Source organism: Panulirus ornatus, chromosome 46, assembly GCF_036320965.1.
Source record: "Panulirus ornatus isolate Po-2019 chromosome 46, ASM3632096v1, whole genome shotgun sequence".
NCBI lineage: Eukaryota > Metazoa > Arthropoda > Malacostraca > Decapoda > Palinuridae > Panulirus > Panulirus ornatus.
In genome coordinates, this window is record NC_092269.1 from 34833343 (window position 1) to 34853729 (window position 20387).

The 20387-nt window shown below is 43.0% G+C and overlaps 1 protein-coding gene across 50 annotated transcripts in view; it reads right to left on the minus strand.

The window, feature by feature from the left end:
- Positions 1 to 20387, minus strand: part of syd (JNK-interacting protein syd) — a 232877-nt gene that overhangs the window by 180752 nt on the left and 31738 nt on the right. For 35 of the 50 annotated variants that reach the window (XM_071689020.1, XM_071689050.1, XM_071689013.1 and 32 more), the window contains exons 1-2: positions 19784 to 20163; positions 16655 to 16741 (exon numbers count right to left, since the gene is read on the minus strand). In XM_071689020.1, coding sequence (XP_071545121.1) covers positions 16655 to 16741; positions 19784 to 19999 — 303 coding nt within the window. In that variant the 5' untranslated portion in view covers positions 20000 to 20163. Of the gene's footprint in view, positions 1 to 16654; positions 16742 to 19783; positions 20164 to 20387 lie in introns of those variants that run through there. The other 15 variants (XM_071689048.1, XM_071689056.1, XM_071689045.1 and 12 more) reach the window with 2 other exon arrangements.

Sequence of the window (20387 nt, forward strand, 5' to 3'; positions counted from 1 at the left end):
ACACACAAACACACACACCAGGAAAAATGTGCGAGACGCGACGTCTGCCTGATAACACGATGTTGCAAAAGTCTGGTCTCGTCACGCGAGAATGACACTGTACAGCCGCTGGAGAGAAAGTACAAACGACCGTAACGAGGATGATGCCTGCAGAAGTGTGTGGTGCGAGTCACGAAGAAGGGGAGGAAAGCCTATCTATCACCTGCCAACACTTGACATATGAGAGCGATTAAGGATTGACGGGACACGGAGAAAACTACCCGTGAATCGCCCAATGGGGCATCATGACGTTACAACAACCAAATGTCAAAAGACAGTCATGGTAACAGGACACACAAGCAACTAGACGGACGGAAGGAGGATTTTTCTTTCCCGTAACAGAATCTTGGATATGTAAAAAATAATAAAAAGGATAAGTGAGCAAATGCGAATATCACTGGATTATCAAAACTGTGGTTGACGGAAACGCTAGGCTAGGATGGCGCTCAGCAAGCATCGAATATCCTTCCTTATATGGACGCCCAAGTGATCATACACTAGAAATTACACCCCACACACATCTTGCAAGGGAGAGGATAAGTGGCTGCTCCACCTACAGATACGAGCTACCTCGCCTACACGTCCCCTCCCACACACCAACCAGCCCCCTCCAGGCATGAACCAGCTGCATCAAACATAACACACGGAGGTCCGTGTCACGGGCTGGGGGTGGGGCTTGAGGCCCAGCAGGGGTCTACCAGAGGGAGTCTGCGTGGTCCCTAGCAGGTGGCACCAGGCTCACAGGCGATGGTCTGCACAACTTTACATACCTCCAGATGGAATGGAGGGCAGAGGCCTCGAGCGTATTAGAGGAAACACAGGAAGCACGGGGGTTCCAATGAAAAACACTTGTGTCGCCTGCAGTGCGCCATGATTATAGGTGGTACAAAAAAAGAAAATGGATGATGAAATCGTTTGGGAAAACATCACAAAAAACATCTGTGCCATGTCCCATGGCTGAAGGTGGGATACGCCTCAGGTTATGCGCCAGGTGAAACCTTTTTATGAAAGGCAGGACAAGCACAACTAAAGTTATGGGTGTTATACGGTATTTAGGTCTACAGATGCTGGGAAACGTCTCGACACAGTCCCATGGTCATCTAGCGGACACAGACTTGGGAAGACATGACCGAGGTCAGTCTGATGTGCGGCGCCCGACGACGGAAGGATGACGGCTAGAACGATCATCATGCGTCTCTCATGCAACGATGGCGACATGACCAAAAAAAAGGGCGGGGGGAGATGATAACAAAGGCAAGAGAGAGAGAGAGAGAGAGAGAGAGAGAGAGAGAGAGAGAGAGAGAGAGAGAGAGAGAGAGAGAGAGAAGGAACGTAGAGCGACAGTGAACGGGACAAGATGACTGCGTCGTGAGTACATGAGGACATCAAGGGTGAACGCTGCCTCTCTCTCTCTCTCTCTCTCTCTCTCTCTCTCTCTCTCTCTCTCTCTCTCTCTCTCTCTCTCTCTCTCTTTCACACACACACACACACACACCAGAGATACGTCAAGGTCAGCGGTGGTGATCAAGACGAGGGAAGGCGCCACGCTTAAACGTAGGCTTTGGCTCGTGCGCATGTGCGAGGGAAGCAGCCAGTCAGCCAGCCAGTAGGCAAGCGGCCACCTGCAGGGGAGGGACTCAAGCCACTAACCCCCAGGCTATTTATAACGTCCGTGGCGATCAGCTGACCACGAGAACAGCTGATGTCATTCCCTCACTTGCCCACCTCGTGATGTGGACACCTGGGCCTAATGCAGTCCCTGAAATAACTACACAACCCAGTTAATACATACTTACACACACACACACAACTCCCTCGTATAAGAACACGAGAACCAATCAACAAGGAACCTATCTTGACAAGAAAATATATAATACCATATAAACCCTTCGTTTCTAACTAACGCTTGGTCGTGGCCCTACCATCAACTTGTGTCTCCGAGATAAATCTTACAGCCAAGTGGTCTAATTGGCCGTAAATAATGGGGATAATTAACCTTCTCCCACACGTCACTAACCATCCACTACATTATTGGCTGACCTGCTTCACGCACCTTGGCTATACACAAGAGCACAGCAACCTCAGCGCAGGTGCTGTGTTAACGAGCAAGTTCACACAGCAGACCTGAAATGTAAATCAAAACTCCGACAGCTGACGCAAATACCCCAAGCCCCACTTACGATTAATACTAAACCATGTTGGCGCGACCTCTGACCTAAAACCCTTATGAGTCGGGTCAAAGGTCACACCATGCAAGCTGAAGGTCGTGTCGCCGCGCTCCTGTGGTATCAAAAGTTCAGACGTCCAGGGGCAAAAGATGCCTCGCCTCCTCCACAGCCAACGACTACACTCACACCATAAACCATGGCGGAACATTTCAGGTAACAGAGGATGATTAACTCGCTCTAATGCCGACGCTCTTCAGTTTTCTCCCCGCCAGCCGGTTAACGCGTTGTCTCCGACGAGAATTAATAATCAGAAGGGTAAAGGGATCTGAGGGAGCGTCGGCTCTACGTTAACTGTACAAGAGGCAACGGTAAATCACCATCAAAACATTCTTCCGCCGTCAAGACGAACTCAGTATTCATGTATGTCTAAATACACAGTCTCTGGATCTGAAGAAGTTTGGAACTGTACATAAATACTACGTATTACAGAGAGAGAGAGACACACACACACACAAACGAGCAAAACATACGTTACACACACGCACGAAGAGAAGATACTGCAAGATAATGCGATGTTCATGGCTTGGTTACGAGGCCACCATAACTTACAGTGTTGGCCAGGTAAGAGGTCACCTTAGCTTACGGTAATGGCCAGGCAAGTGGGGCACATGAGCTTACAGTGATGGCCAGGCAAGAGGTCACATGAGCTTACAGTGATGGCCAGGCAAGAAGTCACCATAGCTTACAGTGATGGCCAGGCAAGAGGCCACATGAGCTTACAGTGATGGCCAGGCAAGAGGCCACATGAGCTTACAGTGATGGCCAGGCAAGAAGCCAACTCCCGTCATTACAGGGGTTGTTTAACAGCTACCTCACTCGACATTCGGGGAAAAATTAGGCTATTATTAAAGCCCTCGCCCTGACATTAGCTCAACCCAGCCAACATAATGTGCTGTTTTCACAACAGAGTCCACAAGAGTGGTTCTGAGAAGAGGATGTCATAAGACAGGGAAACCCTGCCAGACACAAGAGAATCTGACGCATCTAACAATGACAACGCTCGGCATAATGCACGTGCGCAGTGCTCAGGTTCTCCCGCGGCAGCTGAAAAAAAAAAAAAAAAAACCGCCTATGGACAGAAATGATGAATGTCCTGTTGTTACTGAAATAGTCCCACCACCTGGCCTCTGACAGGATCACAGCCCAACAAGGAAGGAGGACCTGGGTCAAATAATCCTCCTCCTACCACAGCTTAGACCAAACTTTACTTCCCTCCACCCTTCCCCCTCACACGCCAATACCACTCACGGTAATTACTTCATACTTTTTCCCGAGAGGTATGCTCATTGCCTCATCAAGAACATAAAAGACATGGCGTGTACAGTGCTCGTCGGGGATGGAGGATCTCCGCACCTATAAAGCTGATACCCATCACAGTTCCGGTCAACAATAAAGTACACAGCGGGATGTGTCAGCCGATACCTTCCACTACCACACGTACAGCACTCCCTCCCTTTGAGTCCTCCCCGGCACATGCACAGCTCCCCCTCCCCTTGTAACTTCCCAACCACATATACAGCTCCCCCCCCTCCCATTATACACTCTTGATGGCCGCTCGCTTCACCCTGTATTCCTTTGCCACTTTCCATGTATCATGAGCCCCCGCCCCCATCAGTGGCTGTCTAACCTTGGCGTACCGGTTCCCATCACTTTCCTCCACCCAACAGGACACCTGACTCTCCACTCTGGGCTCCCAAGACATAATGAATTCTCACCACATACAAGGCTACCTCCTCCCATCACGCAAAACCAAGCGAGCACACGAAACAAGATCTACTACGTCCCCTTACACCCAACACACCCAGGAAACCCTGGGTCTCTCCAGCAGCCATAAGTGTTTCCCAGACCCAGCCAACCTTGGACGTACACTGCTGCAGCAACCTGATCATTACCATCCCCATCAGCGCACCACCACTAGTCTCCCTCGCTCCGTCGCCGCCCGCTAATGAGCCTCACAGTACCAGATGACGAAACATAACCTGGAAAATAATATGTATACTGCGAGAACGTACCAGAAGACGCTGGTAACTGTATGCACCGGCCAGTCATCGGTCTCAGAACTGGAGGAAGAGAGAGAGACACGGTCCAGCGGTGGCTGAATTCTACACAAAGGCGGAGTGACATGCACTTTCTTATTATCTGGTTGAGCAGCCCTGGAACCCTTGTTACCATCATAACCTGCATATTCTTGTTCGCCTGCATAACACGCTCTTCTCCCGAGACCAGTTCTACTGCAGCTATGACTGAGTACTACTGACTGGTCCGCCCCTGCAGGGAACACTTCTCAAATGTCGCAGCTCGTCTTACACCTTCCCTCCTGACGAAGCTCCAGTCAATGAACAGTTCACACTATCAACCGCACCTGGACCATCACCAACTCCACTAGACATGCGCTTCGTTAAGTAGCACAACACTTTCCGTCCCGGGACATCTCATTTCATCCTCGGCTGGACTTCTCAAGTCACGACATCAATCCATATGAACTAAACATCATCGGAGAGAGAGAGAGAGAGAGAGAGAGAGAGAGAGAGAGAGAGAGAGAGAGAGAGAGAGAGAGAGAGAGAGAGAGAGAGAGATTCGGCGCTGATGATTCCATAAGGAAGGAAACGGTACTTGCACCAAGAGCGCGTGGTGTCCTCCGCCGCGCGCCTCGCTTTTTAAGGGTAGGGCGCCGCTGCCTCCGTCCGGTTGTAAATCCAGACGCGTGTGATTCTTATCGCGAAAGTTGCCGGAGAGGAGAGATTCGGACGAGGCACGATGATACGGACGCCTTCAAAATTTCCCGGAAGATTATGGGGAAAAGTTGGAATGTTCCGTTTCTTGTGTACCTTTGTCCTTCCCATCCTCTCTCTCTCTCTCTCTCTCTCTCTCTCTCTCTCTCTCTCTCTCTCTCTCTCTCTCTCTCTCTCTCTCTCCAGTAGCTCTAACACTGGAAGGTGACAGGACAGAGAGAGAGAGAGAGAGAGAGAGAGAGAGAGAGAGAGAGAGAGAGAGAGAATCACGACAGTAATATCATATAAGAAAACAAGGGATTACAGCGGGGGGGTCACGAGAATGATATGCCCTCGTTACCACCCGAGTCACAGCAAACTAACGAGGGAGGGGAAGGCGATGATGTCGGCCTCCACTACCAGGGCACCCCGTCGGCCTCCGGCACCCGTACCTGCCCATCCTCCTCCACATACACCACCTGACGCTACCCCCCTAGCGTAAGACACAACACGACACCCGGTACCTTGCGACATTCCATGACGAAACTCTCACAGCAAATTCTTTGTTAACGCTCAACAAACAACACCACAATTTATGGGTTTCTCAGCCTTCACACACACACACACACACACACACACAACACACATTTACGAAGTTATATCATATTAGTGTTCAGGAGATGGGGCCACAAGAGTTTAAAACTCCCTGTGCAGCACATAATAGGTAATCATACACACACACACACAATGATTTCAATTCCATCTCAAAACCAGCTCTTCAGTGGCTTCTGAAAAAATCAAAGAAACCCAGAGTTTAGAACTAAATATAATGTAAAAAGTGTAATTAAACAAGTGATAGCATCGCCCTGGAAGAATCGAATAAACACAACTAAACAAATATAGAAGGTATAAAATTATGGGAGGGAAGGAAGGAAGGGGTGTGGGTGGACCAGGGAGATCCGGAACCCGTCGTCAAGTGCGAGTTGATTAACAAAAGATGAGGGAAGTGAGGAGACCAGAGGTGGCGGGGGTGTTCTGGCAACCCGACCTTCATAATCCCGTGGCAGTGTAACCCCAGACCATGCCCGCCTCCACCCTCACCGCCACAACACTACTACCCCTCACCGAGGACAAGTCCAACAACAGCGATCATCTTGGCTGACCGAACAATCACCAGACGCTATTCTGAGGAGCAGTGAACTTTGGTCCAACCGTAAGACTTCTCTGGGGCAATCCATAATACATCACACCATCCAACATTCCATCGATTACCTGCAACCACGCAACCAATAGATTCTCTCTCTCTCTCTCTCTCTCTCTCTCTCTCTCTCTCTCTCTCTCTCTCTCTCTCTCTCTCTCTCTCTCTCCATCAACTCGTCTTTTCTCATTTTCAACCCCGACAATAACTCAGCCTTGTGGCGGTAGTCTTACCCGCCGAGATCCCGGATTTAGTGGCAACCTCCCCGCTCCACCATCAACAACACATCATTAATGATGATATCCAGCTGCAATGTACGGAACTCTTCACTAACAATGAAGTAATTCCTCCCACCACCCCTGTTTCCGACAACGCCTGGCTAATGGTATGGCCATGAGTGGAGGGGAGGGGGTTGTGGTTACATTTTAATTCACAACCACGAGGTGTGAGACAGACACACGGCGATGAATGAGGTGACACCCCAGGATGAATGTGGGTGGCAATTAAGCAGAGAAAGACAAGAGGATGAGCAGGCGGAAGGAAATGATGCACGAAAACCGACTAAATTTACAAAAGCAACGGCCGTAAACATCACAGCAGTTACTAGAGTATTATGCCCGGCATCAACTAGACGGCCTTGGTGACGGATATAAAGAATGTTTACGTTCTGTACTCGACGGGTCTGGCTCTTCAGACATCACGCAAGTATCCTACATAGCAGCGGCTCCATTGTGCTCTCCAGTGTAACAGGGAGCTGTAATCCAAACAAATGTTTTCCACTCATCCTCAACTATAAAAATTTCCACCTTAGTACAACCTTTCCGTATCGTATGGTGTTCTTTTAGATCCAGTTTATCAAAGAGATGGGTAGGTGGAGAAGAGCCAGCCTTCTGTTTTACTGTCCTAGTCTCCTAAGTCTTCTAAGGCTGTACTATCCTGTCTCCATCTCTACAATTTAGGATTCAAAGATACTATTAATGTACTACAGCAGATAAACTTGTCATACATCATCAGGCTGCTGTTTATCTGTCTTCCCTATGCACTCCTCCCTAACTATAACTGGGACGTGAAGCGTGAGGCGGAGGAGCCTAACTGTGATGGACACCAGGCTGGTACCTCAGGAGCACCGATGACTGGCTGGAGGCTGGAAATTTCGAAAACCACAGACATTATTCTCTCGGAACTTAACCGTTACCTTTGAACATAACACTTCCGACCTTTAACGGTCAGATCAAAGGCCAGGTCGTTATGCCCAAAGGTCACACCATCCTCTTCAAGGAATTTACCGTCGTGCTCAACAAGGGTAGTAGCTCAGTGCGCATGTGGACACATGTGCCCGCAATTATCAAGGTCAGGCTTCTCAGAAACTGGGGTATGAAAATACACAATATACTCACATCTCTAGAGAGCTGCCGCGTTAGACTCTTTACCTCAATACAGTTCTAAATATCCACATGTAAACAATCTATTACCAAACTTCGGCACTTGATATACCGTACACAAGACACCTAGAGAACAAAGTAGAGAAGTTTCTAATCATGAGAACGATCATGTTCAGCACAATACCTGCGAGACCGTAGACCAAACCGCACCCTCCTCCTCCTCCTAACTTGGAATCCTTAGGATGTATTCAGGAGAAATGTGGACAAGTTCTTTTGCAAATGTACTCACTCTATTCCCCCAAGGTGGGAACATGAACACCGTGGTGCCAAACAAGACAGACAGTGGCGGGGTCACAGGTAGACGTATGGGAACGGAAGAGCTGAAATCCACTGTATGTGTGTGTAGTAAAAGTATAAAGATGTCTTCGATGTTTAACTTTGTTCCATAAGGTTATTAGGAAACCAAGAAAATCATATGGAGTCTGGAATATGTTCATGCGATGAAATGTCTTAAATATACCTTCTAGGGTGCTCAGAAACCAATGGAAAAATAAAAAATGGCTAATTTGGATTCAAAAATAAGGAAAGAGGGCGATAATACGGATCTAGATGGGCAAGGATTCCAGCAGTGATATACAAGACATACCGACCTCCTAGTCAAACATCCAAGTCTTATCATCGTTGTAACTCACCTCCCAGACTAGTCATGCAAGGCCACCTGAAAAGCTAGTGCTTCTGGCTGTTATAAATTTTCCACTTTAGGTAAACGCTTTAAACTGGGAGTTTATTCGTACGAAAAGCCCCTGGAGGACAAATAATTGGCGGTATATTAGGAGAGGTTTGTTCTTGTGGTCCACACGGTGTACCCGGGATGTGGGACCATGTGCCTCATGTGACCAGCAAGTGGAAGTGGCTCTCACCCATCCTGTCTTGGAAATCAATATGGCCACCACCCGACCACAAGCAACACTACTCGCTTCGCTCACCAAGTCCTAACCAGCAGTCTTCCCGTGCCGTGCTACACAAAATAACACGTACCATTCATAAACACCTACAGAATCACCTTCGCCGTCTTCATCAACATAATCCCAAACCTCATCCTCCAACACACCCATCGTACCCATCATCCTCGAAACAAATGTCTATAGAACTGAGAGAGGAAAGCAACAACACGGAGGTAGCTGAGGACTGGTTATATATACAGTATACTTAGTATATTTACAATTACCCCTGGACCCCTTTTCTATAAGCTCCTACAGCCTAAGGGTGCACTGCGTTCAGTAGCAGGGACAGGAGAGACTCTTATGAAATAAGTTCTTCGACAAAACTGAGGACGATACACCCTCGCCAAAGGTGATTTTCCACGTGTGTGTGTGTGTGTGTGTGTGTGTGTGTGTGTGTGTGTGTGTGTATGTGTGTGTACATATGCATAAGCATAGGAGGAAACCATACATAGTCACCTTTACTACCATCACACTGGAACATACACATCAAGCGCCAATAACAGGCCACAAACAAATCTGACCACAATTCATCCGGATATAAAGTCAGATCCATTCTGGAAACCGCGAGAAGGAAAACTCCCACACAAGCAAACCTGCAAACCTCCCAGGTTTTCCGTAATCCTGTTACCTTTTAAAATGGTCCGGGAATTCACAATACAATTATAAAATTATGGACAAAAATGGCAAAGAGTACATGTAGGCTGCACCTGGTCTGGTTGGGCTAAACTTTAATCACTGTAATGTTACGGAACTGAAAAACCATCTCGGCAGAAGGAGCATTACACATCCTAACTGTGAATGAAACTTTGGTTAGTGGCATATGCTGATGTAACACTTTACAGTGATTTCCATTATGTCTACGCAAGGAATACATTACCAGTGAGCCGTTTTAACAATGAATTTGACGTCATCAAAATCTAGCGTACGCAACAAAGCCACAGCGACACGTCATTACACAACCGCAAGACTGGCATTACCACCAGAATAGCTATATTTCTAACAAAGATGAATTATGTAAAAGACATTTCTCGACCAAAGCAAACCCCGTCCACGCCCGAAGAACCCTCTTACCCGAGGCACACAACTGCAACCTCAAGGTCCCCAAGCATCCCAGTCTTCCCCAGTAACTCTTCTCTCCTTCCCCTTTAACAGTGCCACTAAACCTACGGCTAAGGGAAGCCCTCCTGCTCACTTGGTACATGGACGGCCCGCTAGATGTCACCCCACGCGACAGGCGGCCCCTGTCAACCAATTGAGCGAGGGTAACTAGCTGCTGACAAGCAGGGGAGGGAAGCCGAGGGCATGCCTTCATGATTATCAACCATAGAGTTACACAACATACGAGGCTCCTTACGCAGCACATGGGTGACACCTAGCAAATGGAAGTATACACCGCAAGAACAGGTCAGACCCGTTGCCAACCAAAAATGGTACCCACTGACGTCAAACATGGACATTTACAAATCAAAGGTCTGTACAACGAGTTCGTAGATTTCCTATCTATTTCTATCAGACTCATTCACTTAAGGTTTACAGTCAATTCACCCCCAACTAACCTTCCAACTTCCCCCATCCATGGAAACATTCATTTTCATAGAAACATTACTTATAATCATTCAAAAGAATTATCTTCATCCTACCAGTTAATATAATTCAGAGAAAGAAATAATATTCTTTAAAAGTTGGAATTCATATTCTAATAGAACCTACGGTATCAAATATACGGAACCTTGTCTGAAATCAAATCACACCCAATACTTATTACAGAAAACGTTTACACCATCACAGTTAACCACACTCAACTTTCAGAGCACGCTTAGGCATCAGCGCGCACGTGACTCGTGTGGCAACCAATGATAAACATCAGGGCGCACGAGATGATGGCAACCATGGACAGAACCATAGCACAATACACGCACGGGGCAACCATATACAAGTACCACGGCATACTAGTGTGACAACCAAGGGCACTAATCTAAGCACAAAAAGCGACACTTATCTGAGCACTGAAGACTATCAAAGGAGTGGAGAAAACATCTCATATCTGAAAACTAAGTTCAAGATCCAGTCACTCATGGCTCGACCCGCTACCTCACACGCCAATAAAATTCCTGGTTGACACACTTCATGGCTGAACGACAATAAACTTGGCTCTACAGTCAGTATGTGTCGGTCACTCAACCATCCGACAGCAAGCTCGATGGACTGACTTCATTAAAAACTGAACACAAAAATTCATATATAATTTTCCAAATCTACATCACCTATTTTTTCCACAAAAAGTAATATTCTAAACAAACTTTACCTGAACATTTCTTTTTTTTAATTATACTAAGATCAGTGGCTGAACAAAAGTTCCTGAAGGCTACAAGGTGAAGAACAATAACGAAGAGAAACATAGCAGGTTTTCGTGTAACTCTACACGCACGCCATCACCGCCAGGTTCATTATGCAGTCTTCCCTAACCATACCGCTCTCACCATAGCAAACCTCAAGCGTGACTGACGAATATTAAGCCACACAGAACAGGCCTATCATTTTCGTACCAGGCAGGTCATATTCTTACCTACATTCATGAAGAAAAAACACACAAAAGCTAAATGAAAGTGAAGGGTTGGAGGGAAAGTGTTGGGCACCATTATTACGTAAGTGATCTTTACTAAGGTCGGTTAGGACGCGGTGTCTCCCCCGGCCACCACTCTCCTGTAGGGGCTGCAGCCGGTGGTGGTGGTGTCGGCGGCAGCAGCTGGCACTGAGCCAGGATGACGCCACTGATACCGTGACGTGAGGAGGCTCTCACACATACAATAAACACCAACAAATACTACAGCCTTCGTTACTTCTCGTCCAACTTTCCTATCTCCGGCTATGTAGTGTTAAAAAAAAAAAATCGTTTTTCCTTATGTAAAGACGCCTTCCTTCTCTCCTATTCATCAACTTCATATAGCGTTAAACAACTATTTTTCATACCACTTTCCTCTCATTCCGTGTTCTACGTCTATCTTTCTCAATGTCATTTGATCCAACATTCTTCTAGTTTATAATTCCCTCAACCAATACCTTCACTTTCCCCCCCGTCTTCGCTACTGGTCCCTCACCTTCAAAGTTTACCCAGGCCAGTACACACTCCTTACACTTAATCCACAACAGCACAAATATGAACCACACAATCACAAAAAAGTCCCCCCCACCCCATTTTTTGTAACTATGCCCCCATCTGCAAAGACTTTAGTAAAGCCCTCGGAACTTCCCTCCCCCTTACCCCACCAAATACAATACATTCTCAAGTTAGACTTCTGAAATCTTGAGAACTTCTGTGAGGTAAACCCATGGAAACATACACAATCAAACTAAGCCCAATAATCTTATTTCTCCATTAAGTCTCACATTCATGGTGACGCCAGTCGCATCCACTTAATGCGAGTTGTCAATATGGAACATTTTTGACATAACAGACCAATCTAGGACTTCCGAGAGGTAATATCGCAACTGTATAAGGCCACATTTCATCATGTCTGAGGCGGCTAAGGAGTGCTGCATGATACAAAATTCCTAAAATCATACGTGAACAGGAAGTACCAAACAGGAGTGTGGCAATGTAATGTATCTTGCGGGGTCTTAAGTATAGAAGCCAGCCAATAGTGGTATCCTTTTACCTCTTGACAACCGGTTTGATTTGGGGGAAATTAAGAACTGAAAATACTCTCTAAAATACCGCAAAAGATGAAATTAAAACAAAATGTGCCACCTGTACTTATATCCTCCACACGTTACGCAACAAAACAGCTATTTTATAACCACGGTGTAAATAACCGCATAAATACCTTCATTACTATTCCAGCTTTTAATGGGATGTAAATGAGACAAATCTGGCAACCGATATGTAAAACTTACCAATAAATGTCATACCTAACAGGTAATTTCTTTCACTTAGTGGGACGTGTAACTCTTTAATGGGACAAAAAAAGTACACGAGTCACTCATGCAGAAGCTCAACGCGCCATAATCTCTTATCATCCATCTTCCTATATATTCCTCAATTCCAGCTGCCCCTCTCACTCGTGGCTCCACATCATCTCACCTCCCCAACTTCGGCGTTCCACTATTCCGCTCACTTCACTCACATGTCACCATCCCAGTCGATCCCATTCCCCATTTCCATACAGCTGTGGGATTAACTCTCGTCACCCTTTCTAACCACAAAATGCAACAGGGTGTCTCTCCGCGTCAGTAAACATTACGATAATGTACAATAATAAGTAATGACAAGTAATAAATATTCTCAGTATAAATGGCATGGGGGAGTTACTGCTAGTATCATTTTACCAAGGAGCTTTACGATGAAGCTTTCTTAAAATTATAATTTTCACTGACTGCACAAAACTTCTGTACATTTTCTACATATCTTACGAGCTCGTTTTTAAATGCATATGGTTTTACAACATTGTCAACATTGTAGTATCATTTCATCCACCTATGGTTTACAACACTGTCAACATTGTGGTATCATTTCATCCACCTATTTCACAGAGAAAAATATTATCACAAAAAACATGGTTTATTGGAGTTCCTTTCCAAAAGGGAACATGGGTAACCCTCCCTACATATTATTAGGATAACAGCTAACTGGAATACTCTTACAAGCTCAAGCCAACGAATTACGCTGGTGCTATTTTTTCATCATATAAAAAAAAAAACTACACAATCCAATAAATGCAGACCAAGAATCAAGAAAAATTTACATATAAAATTTCACCACATCTCCATCGACTAGTAACAATATTAGCAGTTCGCTTGCCCGCAAGAGGCACTTAAGCATATGATTATACTTCCTGTAAACGAAATATGTCCGGCACGAGCACACGAGGACTAGTAACCTACTAAAGACTGTAAACCAACGAGAGCACTATTCTCGAATTAAGAAAACCTCGCCAAGAAAATACCAGAAAACGCGGTGAATTACGTTACCACAACGCATGAGATATGATGGCTACTAAAACGCAAAACTACTAAAAACTACATAAGATGGATCGAATTGCACCATTTCTGCAGACAACACATCATTACTACATCGCCAACCTATCATATAACTCACATCATTGAGTTGCCACGAGCTTAACATCACGCATCACAGACGTAACCACGAGTGTATCTACAAGTGATAAGAGACCCAAACAACAAAGATATAGGTCAAGAGGTATGACGCAATGAGTGGAAAGCTGTCACGCAGTGATCGCCGAGTCAGCTCATTTAACTGCTGACAGCATTGTGTTGCACATACACAGAAAGTAGAAGTAAATACGTATTTGCAGTGAGAAGTGACAATGCCACTTTTATTTTCTTTTTCTTTGAGGGGGGGGGATGCTAATGCCCTTAGTATGTTACTATACACGAAATAAAAGCCTCGATAATAATAAGTACCATGAATCTGTGTATCCAATTCAAAATCTCTAGGATCCTAAGCTTACAATTCTAAACGATAACCCTTTCACTACTCATTACGGCAAGAATTCAACCAATTCGATTTCGTGACGTTTAAAACATTTCAAAGAATTCCCCCATCGTAAGACATGTCTCCTTATGAGCTACAACTTAAAGATATAAACCGACAAAAGATTACTGTGTGGCATAGCAGACACCTACGCTGTACTAACATGTTACAACAGGGTTGTGCAATATGGGATAACATAGCCAGGGGCTCCTACTTAAATAAATCATTTTGTCGGTTGGGAATACTGAGGAACTGGGAGGAGTGGTAATAAGTAAAACACTTGAGAATCAAGGAATGGAAGGTTAAGGCTACTACTATACAAAACAGTTTATGAGTAAAAAGCTGTTCAAACACCCTAGATGCCTACAAACCCTAAATCAATAATCAGTAACATCACTACACACACACGTTCAAACACCCTAGATGCTTACAAACCCTAAATCAATAATCAGTAACATCACTACACACACACACACACACACACACAGTCTGTCAGAGTACGTATATAAATATGACAAAATAATAAATCCAACAAACTTCAACAATTCCTACACTATACATTTGAACACACTATAACTTCTATTTCTCAGCTACCTTCTGTCCAACCTCTTTATTTTTTCCCTTCCTAACCTACCAACTTCTAAAAAAAATCGTAAAGAGGATACATCCACCATGTAGCAAAGAGATTTTGATACCATGGAATAGCACAACCATCATAAAACAACACATTCGAGTTCCACTGCAGAATACAGCATCTTGGAAGATGGAGCATTGTGGGTGAGTGCATAACAGCCACAATGAAGCAGGGAGTTCAAAAGTCATGAGGGATCACAGCCAACACCAAACACATGAAGTTAATGACGGAAGAGCACATCCAACATGAAAAGAATTTTGAGTGCAACATGGAAACACTGGCCCATCACAAGAGAAAAGGGGCTTCAGAGGATACAAGCACCCAAAGTCCTTGGCTTGTGTGTCCAGGAAGACCACAGTCACCACAGCCCAAAGATTCAAATGTCTTGGGAGACCACAAGCACTGCACAAGAGCTTCAAGTGACATTGCAGACAACAAAGAACAGAGGTTCAAATCATTTAGAAAAACACAAGCATGGAAAGGAGGTTCCACAGAAACTACAAGCCCCAAAAAAGAAGTGTCAATTATGGCTGCAGACACCTGTCACAAATGTTGAGAGTCGTGGAAGACTATGAGACCAACGACAATGCAGAAGAAATGCTACAATGTTATGGAAGAGCATGAAACAAAAATTCATGTCATGGCAAAACAGAAACATTGAGAAAATGAAACTCTTAACGAGAAGCAAATAGCAAGAATCACAAAAATTAAGTTTGGAGCACTGCTATGGTACAGGTTGCTGGAAGGCAAAATTAAAACCTTTCCCGGTACATGAGAATCAAAGTTAAAGTAATAAACAAAGAAGTAAAAAGCACATCACAGCAATGATATACAAAAAGTGTCAAATGTCAAGAATTACTATCATCATTATTACTATCTTTCTTTCATACCATACGCCATTTCCCGTGTCAGCGAGGTAGCGTTAAGAACAGAGGAGTGGGCCTTTGAGGGAATATCCTCATCTGGCCCCCTTCTCTGCTCCTTGTTTTGGAAAATGAAAAAAAAAACTGAGAGGGGAGGATTTCCAGCCCGCCGCTCCCTCCTGTTTTAGTCGCCTTCTACGACAAGCAGGGAATACATGGGAAGTATTCTTTCTCCCCTATCCCCTATCATCATTATCAAAATAAAAACCCAGGGCCCCTTTTACATGGTTCCTACAGTTTCATGGTTACACTAGGCAACAGGAGAAAAATAATGGACTCCTATTGAGTTAGAAGTTTCTTGGAGATTGTATTTCTTCCTACGCATAGTTGATGAAGCCTTACCGAAGATTACTTTTCACTCAGTGTAACCATTTGCAGATGTAACAGCAGACATTAAATATGTAAACAGTACCATAACAATGAATAACAATGCAAATAAAAATGAAGTGACAGAAGTAAATACTCTTGAAAGAATGATATGCAGAGGAAATAATATTGAGGAATGAAAAACAATATAAGCTGTAGATGTGACAAAAATGGAAAGAATGACAAAACTGTGAACAGCTGAAAGTATTGTGTGTGGGAAGAATTCATTTACACTGCAACAAAATGTCAAAGCACAATGAATAAAGTCAAAAGAATCCTATGAATGGTGAGATGAATGAGGGAAGCAGTGTTGTGAGCAGTGACAAAAATTAAAGATAAAGCTGTCAAGTGTGATGTAGATGAATGACAAAAGCACAGGCATGGAGATTGTTGTGAAATAGGGACTAAATGGTAAGTAGCTAAATGGGGCACAACTACAAGACCTTTGGGCACAGTTTCTAAATATTGTTGTGAAATAGGGACTAAATGGTAAGTAGCTAAATGGGGCACAATTACAAGACCTTTGGGCACAGTTTCTAAATATGAAATATGAGGCACGCAATATATGCACAATGACAGTGACAAAGTCATAAAAAAATAAAGAAAAAAATCAATAAAGTTTTAAAAAAGTTCACATGAGGCTAGGTGGAACCAATGATAATATGGTGAGAACATTACCTGCTCGGCGCCTTTCCTAAGTTGCTTCTCCCGCTCATATTGGGTCACCAGCTGCTCGTTGTCCTCTCGCAGCAACTCCACCTCAACCTGCGAGAAGAAAACCAAAAGCAATTGTTAATTTACACTACAAAGTGAGAGTCAGCTGCATACTTATTGCCCTCCACTAACAATGGTCCTAAAGAACCTGATGTTTCCATTTTTCCTAATGACCTATCATATGCTCAGCGGTGTAACTCCTTAGGTGCCAGCAGTCTGAGTGGAAACTGTTGTGCATTCATATGCCATAACTTACCACTTCCAAAACTATGTACAAAAATTCAATGCACATGATACTGCAGAACTACAGCAATGAAAAAAAATTAGGAGGGATAATAAAACAGAGATTTAAGATTCACTTTCCATACACTTCACATCAATTATTTCAACAAGCCTTAATATATTGTTTCTAACTCAATAAACACTTTTCTGGCTTTTCTAATGATATTCAACATGTTTATATATAATGCTGCATAACACAGGCTATGGTGTACTTTATGGTGTACTCTAATCATGTTTCAGGGTGATTTTAACTAAGTTAAAATCTATCTACCAATTACACAGTATATGGTACTGTACCATTGTCCATGAGTTCTATTAAAATCTAATATCATAATAGGCTTATGCTTACTACATACTACAATGTCCCTTATAAGCTGGTCTATGCACTATTCTAAGAGATTATTGAAGTCAACAAATGTTATATCCCATTTCCACTATGAAAAGGTTCCAGTATGCGAGCGCTAACACATATTATGCTTCTGACTATGGTGCCAAAGTTTTGAGGATACAAAGATTTCCATTCTAAATGTATGGCTAAACACAAAAAGAATTCCCTCAATGCCCATTATATTCTTATCTAAAAATGCAACATTCATCTGTATTTCCTTTCAGCCAAATCAAAACTCCATATCATCTTGTACGATCATCTTAGATCACATAATCTTTCTCTGAAGAGGCTCTTGCAACTTCGAGGCTATGTTACTTCTATTAGCAGAGAAATGATGAACTCCTTTATAGTTAGAAGTACCATAACAAGGCCAAACTTCCTTTTCATAGACAGGTGATGATATAGCCTTGCCAAAGTGACTTTTCATTTGTGGTATAACCACAAGCAGGCAGCATCCAGTAACTGCTATCCTCTTCATGTATTGTGCAAGTTCTTTTATAACATAATACAGAAAATATGACAATCTCTGTTGCTTTTCTCAAATAGAATTACATACTTGATAACACTCATTGACAGTATTGTATACATCACTTTCTTATGCAACAATTTTCCTCAACCTTAAGCTAAGTCCTCCCTTGCTGGCATCTTAATTCTGACGACAATAATAACAATTAAGCACCTTGTAATCATTCATATACATTTAACAGCTAACAGTCTGATTTTTCTCAAAAGCAATTAAGTCACTTCACATCTTGTATCACAAACTCATCAAGGTTATGATCGAACTGAGATAATCTTTTGACTGTCCAAAGCTTTTTTTTTCATATCTAAAGACAGCAATACAGGTAAATCTACCCACCCTCACAGATAGATAATTTGCCTAACTTCACAGAAATAGTGTTGTATTTTGAAATGTGTAATTCATGTAACTTTAATTTCTATAGTATTTTCAAGCTCATCGAAATGGCTTGCTCACACTGTTACAATCTCTTCCCTCAGTGATTACAGCTCACGAAGTTTAATACAAAATACTTATATCAGGAATTATTAGCCTTTGATAACATTACAAAGATTATAAACTGTCATTTACCTATCAGATGATTTGGTGCTTTTATAAATTTCTTCAATCCACTGATGATAACCTATTATTTACATGTCTCCATTAATTTCTAGTATTCATAGCAAAAACATTGGACAATTACTACATCTCTGCAAGTGCAACACTCTTGCTTCTAGTTATTATTGGGATAAACAGTCTAAGTTTTTTCTTAAACTCTTTCCAACCTTCTGAAGGTTGAGGGTTTGGCACTGAAGGTAATGGTTAGATTATGAGACTTCAGTGTTGCATATTATGGCTATTGCCTAAACCTGTTCAGAAACAATCTGGTAATAATGAGTGGAAAAGTTTTTTTCTCAGTTTTACCCTGAAGCTTCATCCTCTGTTAACTCTCTTTCACCACAGTAACAAATGTGCAAAATAAATCAAGAATGAAGCAGATGAAGGGTATCACTTTTTCATATCCTGGTATATCAAAAAACTTGATAGCGAGGAAAGCTATGAAGATCAGAGAGAACATGTGGTTAAATAATGTACAAGTGGGTGAAACACTAGTTCAAATCAACAAAACCTATAAAAATCTCACCAAAATTCCCTGAGTAGCTGATATTTACTTTCTTTTTAACCATACTTGAACACCCAGACAAACTGGGTTTCCCTGCAAAAGAAAATCCATTGAAATCCACCTATAGAAGATCCATCTAAATAATGAAATTTTTCTTTACATTAAAAGTTAAATGCTTTTCTCTATCATTCGGTGCGATCTACATCCCGCTGGTGCAATGCCAAACTTCCCACAGTGTGGCAGAAAGTGCTACAGAACCTAACCTAGAATAGCTAAAATAATCATAATATTCATCAATCAACTGGGTCTCCCACAGTAATGCAGGCGCATGCATCTTATCGACCCTACTGCAATCCTGCTGGGTGCAGTTGTTTCAGCATACCACACACACACACACACACACACACAAAAGAAAAAAGCTGCATACTTTCTGGTGATCAATACAGGTGAACGAGTGGTATTTCCTATACAAATTCTAATGATATGATTTTAATTAACAATGGTAAATGGTCATCCCATCCCTAAAATCAATACTATACAAAATGTTTAACAATCCTAATTCAAACTACTGCAAAATGTTTAACAATCCCAATTCATGTATGAGTATCTTCTAAACAATGGAAACGTATCAGTATCCCATTTTTACTCCTTACAACAACTTACATAAGCCACTGAGAAAGCGACTTTCATAATTACTTTCTAAATTCTGATTCATAAGAGACTGAAAACTACTAAAGGACAAAATGAGACGAAGCTCATTGTCTTCTTCGGTTTGCGAACTGTCATAACCCTTAGCCTTACCTCATGCTCTTGGTTCTCTGTGTAGGCGAGGTCCAAGCACTCCAAGATATTTACCACCAGGGGCATTAAATCCTTAACGACATCTTCATCGTATCTAGATATCATTCGTTCGAACTCCTGATAAATACTCCCAGCTAAAGACTGCACTTTCTCTGACATTACGATATGGGAGTCGTCGTGGGAGTTGTAGACGGTTTCTCCGTCCATCATATCCATTTTGGATATATATACCGAGAACAATCACTTGCACAATAGAATATCACTTATTCAGCCATATTTACACTTCATTTTAACTTCGACGTGAATCACAATGCACTTTTCTTCATCTGACATTTCACAGCTGTGACTCGTACTTCCTCAGAGCCATCATTGAATGACGTAGCAGCAGAAAACTTAGGTGGGGGTTCCAGTGATATTTCAAAGGGACTTTGGATATTTGGGAAAATTCCTCGCGGGAAAAATACAATTTTACAGGATATTATTTTTATGTTGTATCACATAATTCTTTGCTCTTAAACTGCTATTGTTTGATGAAGATGATATGCGAACTAGCATATATTTACATCTTTTTAGAAGGTTTATAATCTATATTGATTTTCTGGTG